At 40.4% G+C, this 11,988-nt stretch overlaps 1 protein-coding gene across 1 annotated transcript; it reads left to right on the top strand.

The window, feature by feature from the left end:
* Nucleotides 1-1,981: 1,981 nt before the first annotated feature.
* Nucleotides 1,982-8,969, top strand: LOC105094376 (lysozyme C-like). The gene is made up of 5 exons (XM_064491526.1): nucleotides 1,982-2,364; nucleotides 3,742-3,906; nucleotides 5,612-5,690; nucleotides 7,137-7,232; nucleotides 7,349-8,969. Exons 1-4 carry the CDS (start codon nucleotides 2,229-2,231, stop codon nucleotides 7,201-7,203), a joined length of 447 nt encoding a protein of 148 aa, XP_064347596.1. The 5' UTR covers nucleotides 1,982-2,228; the 3' UTR covers nucleotides 7,204-7,232; nucleotides 7,349-8,969.
* The last annotated feature ends 3,019 nt before the right edge of the window (nucleotides 8,970-11,988 follow it).

An 11,988-nucleotide genomic window follows, 5' to 3' on the forward strand; every position in this document is an offset into this window, starting at 1 on the left:
GAGAGCTCTCTTACTGGTGACTCCAAACAAGTAGGTCTTTTTTATGCTTAAAACCAATAAGCCAGGGAGGAGGGTAAAGCTCAGTGGTAGAGCATGTGCTTAGCATGCACAAGGTCCTGGGTTCAATCCCCAGTACCTCCATTAAAAATAAATAAACCGAATTACCTCCAGCCACACACACACACACACACACACACACACACACACACACACAAAACAAACCCAAAACAATAAGATGTTTATGGCTTAACCATGTCCACAAGAAGTGTCCTTGTGAGCCCTCTCAATGCAGAGCCAGTCTGAAGACAACTTAAAAAGCAAAGACGTTCATTGGCACAGGTGGCAAAGAAACCTCTACCTCCCACAAGTGAGACACCGTAAATCAGGGACCCGCTAATCTGTGTTACCAGGAGGGTGATACTGGGATGAGAATTTTCCCAGCACAAGCAAGGCAAGAAGGCAAAGAGATGACACAGGCCCCTTATGGTCGGTGACCCTTTATTAAGACACACTTCCCTGAGAGCTGCCATGCTTGGACAAAGTTGCCTGTCACTTCATGTCTCAGGCTCCTAGCTGGCTCAGGACATAACACAAGACAAATGGAGATTCTCATCTTATGATTTCTCATCCTTATGACAAATGACACAAAAGAGACAAAGGAAAATATGACTCTTTCTGGGAGGGTAAGAATCAACACCCATAGGCATGGATTACCAAAATCAAAGTCACCAAAGTCAGGATTCGAGAGCTATTTGTACAAATGTTTCCTCCTGCCATTGTGAATTTGGAGAAGAGGAGACAAGGAGAAATGTTTATCCTCCTCTTCACTGTGCACTGCAAACAGAGATCTGGGAGACGATGTGCTTCAGAACTCTCACCTTCTGCTGGTCTGCTCTCAGTTACCCCATATCTCAGCAGTGGTCTCGCAGGAGAGTGGATTGTTCCAGCCTTTACTGTCCCATCCTCACCACCAGGAACTGTCCAGGAGGGAAAAATGACTTTTCCTCCTACCCTTTTCGATTTTTGGTGGGCTCTATAACAAAAGAAAAACATAAACAAGTGTATTAACTTGCGTGTCTCATATATACTTGGGAGAAATGCAAGGATGAGTAACTCAAAGAGATGGCTGGAGCTCAGACCTACATAGCATTTTAACCAAAGAACAACATATTTTTACAAGAGTGACGTGTCAGAGAAGAAGGGTCTTAAGCTTCAAAGGGGGGCAAATTGTAGGCAGATAAATCTGTAAGAAACCAGTGGAAGATACTAGCTAGTCAGTCCAGGCTGTTAGGTCGTGTCCTCCAGGGCTATCTTGGGGCCGATACACGTCTAGGCTTGTTGGTGTTTGACATTTGTACAAATCTATGTTCTGCATTCGGGCAAATAGCGGGTAGACAGAGAAATTTCCTTGGATCTGCTTCTTTTCAATTGCCTTCAGTTCAAAATAATCCTTATGCTGAAGGGGCGCAATTTTTGGTGGCATTTTGTGCTATTCATCTGTAGGTTTTATTACAAGTTTCCTTGCCTTATAAGGACCCCCTTATGCTGTAACACAGAAAGGTGAAGTAAGGCTTTGTCAAAAAGGAGTTGTTAGGATTGCTGTTCCCATGAGACATATTTACAACAGTAAAACATTAATTTAGAAATTAAAACTCTACAATAGTATCCAAAGAAGTTAGTATAGGAATCTGGCTGAGCAGCGTGCTGTTGCGGTATGTCCGTATTGAAACAACAGGCAGGGTGTCATGTTCTTTTGTTTACACTGTATCTAAGGGAATTTTAATTGAAAAAGATGAAGACCCCAGAGCGAAGGCACATAAAACAATTTAATGAGAATGAGTGTTAATCAAAGATTGGAACTCGTTTTCAGTTGCGTAAAATGTTCGTTCCATTTTTTTTTTTAATTTACAGTTGCTCGAGTTTATTACAAAACAGGAGGAAGTTTCTCTTTTGGCAGCAGTGCTAATCCAGATTGTTCCTGAGCAATAACTTTAAACAAGCTCATTTCATTATTTTCTGGCAGGTAAAGTCTTAGGATGTGAGAATATCCCTCTTCAAACATAAGAAAGAAAACGTGTTAAGGCAGTGGGCCAATAAACAGCTCCTGTTTCCCCCGTATCTCAAGGGGTGGAGCTCCCGAACCCCCAGGAGTAAGGGAAGTCCAAAGGAGTTAAATACCGGGGCCGGCTCAGCCCCGGACAGACTGCAGTCCAGGCACCTCAGTCACCATGAAGGCTCTCCTTGTGCTGGGGCTCGTCCTCCTCGCTGTCGCTGTGCAGGGCAAGGTCTGGGAGAGATGCGCGCTGGCCCGAAAGCTGAAGGAACTCGGAATGGATGGCTACAGGGGAGTCAGCCTGGCCAACTGTAAGTCATCTCTTGTTCATCCTTCCAAATAGCTGGTGGGGGCGGAACGGATAGTAATGCAGGATGAATAATGAGAAAGGGACTTTGAGCGAATGGACTTTTTAAAAACTCTCTTGGAAGGTTTGTACACTTAACAATGTTTAAAAATATCACCTTGTTCCTTTAGAATCAGATGTAACAAGTGAAGGTTTGAGGATATGGGAGGGCAAAACTCTATACCTCTCTAAGTAGGCCGGGACCCATGCTTCCAGTGCCACTAAATTTGCGGGTTCGGTTCCCTCAGCGGCCCGCGTAAGGCTGGCTGAAAGGTACTTTTGGGCACCTGGGGTGTCTCTGTCAGGCCCTTGGCATTTGAGTCCAGCCACGTCTAGTTTGGAACTTGGGTTCTGCAAGCCTAGAGTAATGCAGTATTTTTCTCCTTTCTAATCATGATGTTGGGGTTTTAACAGCAAATTTTAACAATTCTGTGGAACTCTTTTTTGGGGCGGGGTAATTAGGTTTATTTATTTTTAATGGGGGTACTGAGGACTGAACCCACAACCTCGTGCATGCTAAGGACGCGCTCTACCACCGAGCTCTACCCTCCCCGCTGAACTAACACAGGGGCTGGTAGGACCCAACTTCCCCTCAGTCAGTGTTTGTATGAGGATCCCTGAAATGCAGCAGGAAAGGACGTTTCATTATTCTTACTCACTCTAGTTGATGAAGTAGTTTTCATTTTCTTACAGAGAATTCAAGCTGTGCCCGAAGTAAAAGTTACCCTTTATTTTAGTCCAATTTTGTCGATATAGTTACTGTATTTTTCAGGTTGAATTCAGACATTCCCCCTCAATAAGTATTTCTGAGCGAATGAGTAAATGTCTGGTTGGATGCATGGATGTGTGGATGGAATAGTCTTCTGCATTTTACAGCTCTTGTCTGGGGTATAATTTGACATCCAAATTCACCTTTAGATATCGTAAGAAAATTCTTTCTCCCAGAAATTCCTTACTTTTCCTACTAAAAAGCAGTTTTCCATCAGCGATGTGTATCTACTGCTAAGCACAAATCCATGCAACAACTCTTGATTTTTCTCTTCTAGGCTGAATCTTACCTGAGGGATGGGAGCAGGGGAAGCATAATAGAAAAAACAGCTAGTTTCATATTTTCTAAAGTATGTTATCTTATTTCATTAGTATTACAAAATGATTTGATAGCAAAAGAATTCTCTTAAGGGCCCTTTAGCACTAAGGTGTTAAAATGCTTTACACGTAAAAGTTATCTTTATACGTACAAAGGCGTCAGTCATTAGTAAAATTGAATTTGCCTAATAGAATGTGCTTTGCCACGTAAGTCACGTGGTGTTCCTATTTACTACTGAAAATAAGTTCTTTTCAGGGATGTGTTTGACCAAATGGGAAAGTGATTATAATACGGATGCTACAAACTACAACCCCTCCAGCGAAAGCACCGATTATGGGATATTTCAGATCAACAGCCGCTACTGGTGTAACAACGGCAAAACTCCACATGCAGTGAACGGCTGTGGCATCAACTGTAACGGTAAGACAAGATGACACTGAGTGCGGCCCAGGGGTGTCCTGTCATGTTTACAAGAACAGAGATTCAGAACAAATTATAAAGCCTTGATGGGGTCATCAGGGACCTAGGAAACCTCCATCTCAACTTCCAGAAACTCTTTATTACCCTCCTCCTGATTCCTGAAGTAAGAACGTAAAGCGCTCCTATCATGAAAGGTTGCTGTTCTCTAATACACAGAAGTTTCTGGAGGGATCCATCAATTTACTGTGGCTGGACTATCTGACTCTCTGTGCAGAACTATGCACTCCTCTGACTTACTCTGAGGAGCTTTAGGGATAATTTGGCGGTTCGGTCTTTTTTGTTTTGTTTTTTTTTTTTTTTTTTTTTTTAATCTATGGTCCTTTAATAGAAAATGAAAGGATTAGTAGTTAACTAATCAAGAAGGAGGAATATGTGTGGTCCTTTTGTAAACATTGTTTTTACTTTTTATCATGAAATGTTCTAAACATATAGAAAAATAGAGAAATTAGTATAATACACAGAAATATATTCGTCTTGTACTTTAACAGTTTTTAACATTTTGTCCTATTTACTTCTGTTATGTGTGTGTGTGTGTGTATATATATATACTTTTTGTTGAGTGATTTTAAAGTGAATTAGAAACATTATGACATTTAATTACTAAAATCTTTAGGTTACACGTTCAAAATCTACAGTTCCTATATAATCATAGTCATTCTAACAAGCTAATTTGATTAATCGGGGTGAAGCAAATATTCTATAGAATTTATTTTAAAATAGAGATAACATGTGGAATCTCTTTTGCATAAAGTATTGGGGAAATACTGCAAACTTTATATTGTTAGATTTTTAAATGTTAAAATTTCTAATAGAGAAGATTAAGATCTTAGAATATTCTTTTGTATTCAGTTAATTTATTTTTTAAAATATTTTGTTTATATAATAATTTGTGGTCATTGAATGAAAATTCTTACTACCCAGCGATTTGTGACCACTGGTAACTTGGTATACACAAATTCTTTCAGGACATGTATCAGACTTGTCTATGAAGGTAAAGCGATGTGATGCACATATCTACCCACATACAAATGTGCAGGCAATGTGTGTTTTAACAAAAATGATATTGCATTCTATATACTGCTCTACGATTTGTTCTTTATCACATAAAATTATTTTTAAGTCAACAAATACCAATCTGTATTAGTTTTCAAAGATGACTAGAATTCCACTACATAAATATTCTGTCATTCATCAGTTCAGCTCTTACTGGTAAGCTCTTAGGCTGTTTCCATTTTCCCCTTTATTAATTGCAATGAGATACCTTGTGCATACATCTTTATGTGTGTTTTTATTATTTCTTTTGGAATATTTTTCCAGTAGTCGAATTGCGGAGCAAAAATATGCTAGGCCAGTTTCTCTTTGTTCATTTGTTTTAGAGTGTTTAGTAAAAAAAAGAAACATCCATCATATTAGTTAATAATTCCACAGTTTCCAATGACTTTGGAAAAAGAGAAACAGAATGCTTTATTTCATGCCAAATGGGATGCGGGAAGAAAAAGTTTTCCCTTAACATTCACAGATACATAGACTCTTGAAAAGTAATTTGTGTACTCTCTTTAGCTTAAAAGAATAAAACTGGCTGAAACTAAATTTAAAATGAAATTTCTATGACCATTGTTTTCATTCCTCACTGTCTCTTCTTCAGTTTTGCTGGAAGATGACATCACCAAAGCTGTACAATGTGCGAAGAGGGTTGTCAGGGACCCTCAAGGCGTTAGAGCATGGTATGTTTTTTTTTTCCTTCCAGTTTTATTGAGATGTAATGGACATACAGCACTGGATAGTTTAAGGTATACGGTGTAATGATTTGACTTACATACATCACAGTAGGTTTAGTGAACATCCATCCCCTCAGACTGTTGGAGCAGGCAGACAGCTAGATGTGAGCAGAGAAGGGGGGGACACAGGCCAAATGGCAGAACTTGGCAAGAAAAGCAGGGGCCAGGGCCAAATGCAGGAAACCCTACATCATGTAAACAACAGGGGTCCCTGGGCAGAGAAAGAAAAGTAGGAACCTCTGGGCTGATAAGCGGTCACAAATTTAGGTGTGGCAAGCAACCAGGAGGTCCACAAAGAAAGGTGGGAAAAGGCAAGAACCTCCAGTGTCTAAATGTAACCTTTTGCTCATTATGCCCTCATTTCAATAAAATTAGCCTTGCAGGTTTAAGTACCCATCATGCACCAACGCCATGACATTTCCCAGCCACACTAAATAAGGACAAAAATCCCTCCTCCCTTTGGGAAGGTGGAGTTGTGATGAAAATCAGGGAATACGAACCCAAACCCTTCCCCCACAGTGAATATTCCGCCCACTCATTTTCACACTTTATGTAACCGATCTGCCAGAGAAATCAGGGCAGTAACTTCCCTGAGACTGCCTGCTGTCCCCGTGAGAGTGTACTATCTGTCCCTTAGTAAATCCTCACTTTACTTTCTTAGCTTCTCATCTCTAATTCTTTCTACCAGGACACAAGAATCTAATCACCTGCAAAAATATGGATACAAAATTAAAGGAACAGAAGATAAAATTTTTTGTGTGTGATGCTCTTAGGAGTTTCTCTCTTGACAATTTTCATATATAAAATCTAGCAGTTAGTTATATTTATCAGTTTGTACATAGCAACTCCAGTATTTATTTATCTTATAGCTGGAATTTGTAGTAACTTTTGACTGCCTTCATCCAGTTCCCCCTCTCCCTCCTCCCCACCTCTCATCCTGCCCTCAGCCCTCACCTCTGGTATCCACAAATCTCTTTTTCTGAGTTTTTTGTATGTGTGCTTTTGAAGTATAAGGCACCTACCACACTCTGTTAGTTCCTGTTGCAAGCATGCTGTGTTTTAAGCATCAAAGGGGAGATCTGGTTTGCCCTCCTGTTCTGAGACAAGTCAGAGAACATTTCCAAAGACCAAAGTGTGCTGCTGAGAACTGACAACTGCAGCTCCGGGTTTATGCGGAACAGTGTGTTACCTCGAAACGATCTACTTTAACTGATTCAGAATCTTACCCTTTTACTCCTCAATTTCTTTTAGTGGATTTCTGGACTTTTTAAGATTCTCCTCAATCAAGCAGAGTCGATTTACAATGTTGTGTTAGTTTCTGGTAGATTAAGACATTAAGTGAATGCAGCTACGTTTTAACCTTATTCCTGTTTGTTTCATCTTTCTCTTCAGGGTGGCATGGAAAAACCACTGTGAGGGCCACGATGTGGAGCAGTATGTTGAGGGTTGTGATCTGTAACTGTGGAGTTTCCTTCTTCAGCTCATTTTGTATCTTTTTCATCTTAAGGAAGTCGTTATTTCAGTGACCGGTCATACTACCATTCTTTCAAGCGTATAATGATTTCCTTAATTTCATTAACTTCCTGCATTATGACTAAATTCAGAGGCAGATGAGCTTGCAAGTATGGAAATAATTGCTAATTAACCACAGATGTGAAATCACGCATGCTGTTAAAAAAATACAAACACTCATTAAAAGCTTTGCAAGTCATACCTTGTCTTTCTTTTTTAGACCCTTTTAGTGTCTTTGACGAAAAAAATATGTATGTATATATTTGGGAAAAATGATTTGGCACTTTAGTATTTGCTGAATCCTCACCTGTACGCAAAGAGCTGGATACTGCTAGAGAGAAACCCCTGAGCATGCTGACAGGTCTCACTTGAAACTCATAACCACAGATCTCACGTGGGCCCTCCAGTCTCCCCGGCCACCTGAATCACTTCTCTGCAGCCCTCTGTCTGAGTCCCCACTCTCCAAAGTGACCAGCACTGTTTCACTTCTCCTCTCTTCAAAGTCCCAGCACACACGCCCAACCACTCACCTTCTCCCCGCTCTCATCTCAGTAGATGGCCGGCCGCAGGGTACCCTGGGAGAAGAGGAGCAACTCAGGCCAAGCCCTCCCCTCCCGGCCACCATAACAGAGGCCACATCTCCCCTGGGCCCCTCCCCTCTCCCTTCCCCGCTATAACTCGGTTGAAGGACCTCTGCTCCTGCCAGTGGCAGTGTCCCCACATGCAACCTCCACCACAGCCCCCTCACTCCTCCAATTGAGGCTGAGTGTGTCCTGCATCCTGAGTTTCTCCCTCTTTGCTGGATCAGCCCCCTCATTGTGCAAACTGCCCCGGTATCCTTCCCTCTTACAAAGAACTCTCTGTTGACTCTACATAACCTGCAAGTACCACATTGTTCTCCGCTCCCTTTGACAGCAACACTTCTGGGACAAGATAACTCTATTCACCAAGTCCATGTCCTCACACCCTTTCTCTTTTCAACCCTTCCTAATCTGACTGCTCTCCTCACTCAGCTGAAGACTGCTCCAACGTGACTCCTCCTATGACTCCTTGGGGCCAACTCTAGGGACCACCTGTTCTCTGTTCATCTTGCTTGATCTCTCAGCAGCATCGGACAAATTGAACCACTTCATCCTTCTAGAAAACTCTTTCTCCCTCAGCTTCTCATTTACACCCTGCCTCTCCGATGTCTTCTTCTCAGTCCTTGGCTGGCAGTTTGTCCGCTATTTAATTTCTAACTGTGGGTGTGCCCCCGGGCTCATGCTTGTAACCATTTGCTAGGCTACATGTTTTTCTTATGTATTTTTTTGTCTTTTCTTGCTGAAATATAAATTCCAAAAGAACAGAGCTTTTTCCCCCCACTTTTTTAAAGACATTGAGGGAAGGAGGGTATAGCTCAAGTGGTAAGTGTGCATGCTTCCACGTAGGAGGTCCTGGGTTCATCTTCAGTGGATCTTAGGCAGAGTCCCATCTATGTAGGCATGTGACGCCTTCATCTGTTCAGTCATCTTCAAAAACAGTAAACGATAACCACTGTTTGTTGTGCAAGGTAAAATTTTAAAAGGAACGGAATGGCAAATGACTAAACGTGAAGACAATCTGAATTAAGAATTTTGTTCCTGGGTTCAGTGGAGGAGGTACTGGGTTCCTCCACTGAAATAAGTAATTAAGTAAATAAACCTAATTACTTCCCACCTGCTAAAAAAAAACAAAGACATTGAAATAATCTCAATCTTTCCCCAAATTTGCAAGTACAGTGGAGACTTTCATTTTTTCTGAACACTTCGAGAGTACATCACCAACATGGTGCCCAGTGGCTCTGAGTCCTTCAGTGTGTAATTCCTGCATAACCTCAAAGTATCATTCTGATCAGGACGTTAACACTGATCCATTACTGCCACCTAATCATCAGATCCCATTCATTGTCATCTACTCTCCCCGTTTGTCCTTCTTAATAAAAAGATCTAATTCAGAATAATGTGGTGTACTTGGGTGTCATGTTTTTATCAGTTTCCTTCCATCTAGATCATTTCTTCAGTCTTTTCTTTGACTTTTATCATTTTAGCCCTTTTGAAGATGGCAACCCAGCTGTGTTGTAAAAGCACCTGAGGGTTTTCTGACGCTCTCCTGATTAGATCAGCCTGTGCATCCTTGGCAGGAACACCACACACGTGATGCCGTGCTCCTCTCCTTGGGGCTTTTCAGGTGGCACGTGGTTCTGAAATGTTCTATTAGTGATGACGTTCACTTTGATCATTTGATTAAGGTGATATCTGCAAATCACCTCTGCTGTGAAGTATTTGGGAGAGGGTAAGTTACTTTGAGATTGCTCCTCATCAAATTTTCAATTAATGCATTTAATTATTATATCAAGCAGGCCCATGGCTTCCTATTATGAAATTATGATGAGCCATAATCCATCACTGTCATGCATTCTGTCATGCACACTGTCCCTGTTTTGGCCACTACAGTCCCTGCAATATAGCTTCTCTGTTATTTTCACACATCCCCATCATTTTTTGAGCACTTGTTTTTGTTTTCTGGCACAAAATGTTCCAAGGTTCCCCTGGTTCTCTTCCTGTTTCTGCCTGGAATCAGCCTTTGTTCCAAAGAGCCCTCATTCCTCATAGTGGAGAAGGGTATTTCGAAAACAAGACCTGGGCACTAGGGTGTCACTGTTCCCAGGCCCCATCAATGGACAAAGCTACAGGATGTGCATATTTACATGATATGTATCTCTATGCCTATCTGTTTAAATTGAATTCACATAATACCTCCAATTCCAATCCTACACCACTAGGCTCATTCTAATTTTCTCCTTTTCCATGTTGGTAACTGCTTTCTATGACAGTGAGAAACCTGGTACCCACTGTCTTTAATATCCTTTAAATGTATCCTCATTACATGCATGTATTTGACCAATTTGCCTGTATGTAACCAATCTCCAAACACTGCCACACCATGGAATAGATGCTCTCCCCTCAGGCTCTGATACCCCTCATTGGGCCATCTCTTACCCCCACATCTGGACTCCCTCTTACTGTGCTTACATCTCTGACACACCATGCTGGACCACTCTCCTTATAGGAAGGAGGACAGAATTTTTTTTACTGTTGTTTACACCCACATTCCAAACACCTAGAACAGTGTCTGTAACATGATACATGCTCAATAGATATCAGTTGAATCGCTTTCTGATTACTTAGTATATTCCCCTACGTTGAGCATTCTGAGATTTTTCTTACTCTCGGAGCCCACATGATTGCAGTACAACAGCTTCTGGGATTCCAAGGGTCAGGTCTCAACTCACGTGAATGTAGAGCATAGACCTGCCACGGGAGGGCAACAGAGGGCACCAACACAGGTGCAGCCTCAGGCTTTGAGGTTCTGGGATCATCTGGGTATGAATAAATGGGAAAGAATATAGATTTATTCTTATCAGGATGTTTAGAGGCGTATGAAGATCTTGTCAAGGTAGGGGAGAGAGGCTTGAAGAGTGACAGCTCAGATGCAGAGATGGGATATATCCAAGAAGCACCAGGATAGCGCCACAGTGATGGCTGATGGAAGAAATAACCAGAGAATATGGCGAAAGTTGGCCAAAGGGGGAAAGCAATGTTTGTTGGAGATTTTGCTTAGTGTTTTTGACAAATATCAAGTCGTACTTATACCTGTTATTTTAATACAATTAAGTTTCCAAACCAAATTTCTACACTTATTCTGGGAGAAAACAAATTCAATATCAATATTTGATTATTTTTAAAAGAAACTCAATTCCATGTTCCTTAATTTCACCCCAGGATATTATTTGAAATGCAGAGTGATGTTCCAGATGATAACTGAGCTCTTCATGTGGCACTAATTATAACTAAGCCCTGAGCACATTTCTTGCACTTCTATTCAGCAGACTCATATTAAAAATATTTTCTTAGAAGTTGCTATAATGTATATTAACTTATAATCGGGAGTGACTAAAGTCATTCATAGACACAATGTTTTTCAATTAAACACACATCTATTATACAAATTATACTTTATGAATTATATTTTAAATCAGTTTTAATTTTAACAATGTTATCAATTCTCGAGGTTTACAGAGTCAGATAGTTTTACAAGGTTTGTTCTGACAGATGTAACGCACAATTTCTCCTCCTTCACATGCAGCAATTTTCTACTGTTTTAGCTTAATCTTAATGATTTTGTATTTATTCTCATGCTTTAAGTATTAGGCTTATGTTGCTCCTTGATTTTTCCATTTTAAGATATTGTTTCCCACTGTTAAGAATTAAGTTCTATTTCCTCCTCCCCCATCTCCATCACACATGGCACCTTTCTCCAAAATCCATATTTATAATGTAAATATATATATACACACACACACGTATATACATATACATATATATATGATCAATAATTGGTATTTACATAGTCATGCTTTCTTGTTATACAAGATTTTCCCTAGTGCTAATAACTTCATGATTCTTAAATTGGCTTAGCTTTCTGTTTATCTGTCATTAGTTCAACTCCCAAATGCTACATCTTTTATTTTCCTTTATTGAGGTATAATTGATGTACAATATTATAGAACAACATAGTGATTGACAATTTTTAAAGGTTATATTTCATTTATAGTTATTATAAAATATTGGCTACACTCCCTGTGCTGTACAATATCTTCTCGTAGCTTATTTATTTTATACATAGTAGCTTGTACTTCTTAATCTCCCACTCT

This window comes from Camelus dromedarius, chromosome 11, assembly GCF_036321535.1.
Source record: "Camelus dromedarius isolate mCamDro1 chromosome 11, mCamDro1.pat, whole genome shotgun sequence".
Classification (NCBI taxonomy): Eukaryota; Metazoa; Chordata; class Mammalia; order Artiodactyla; family Camelidae; genus Camelus; species Camelus dromedarius.

Excerpts from the sequence above, each read along its gene's own strand:
- LOC105094376 (XM_064491526.1), top strand. The coding sequence starts at position 2,229 with ATGAAGGCTCTCCTTGTGCTGGGGCTCGTCCTCCTCGCTGTCGCTGTG. Across the intron at positions 2,365-3,741 it reads GGGAGTCAGCCTGGCCAACT|GGATGTGTTTGACCAAATGG; the intron begins GTAAGTCATCTC and ends AGTTCTTTTCAG. Across the intron at positions 3,907-5,611 it reads CTGTGGCATCAACTGTAACG|TTTTGCTGGAAGATGACATC; the intron begins GTAAGACAAGAT and ends TCTCTTCTTCAG.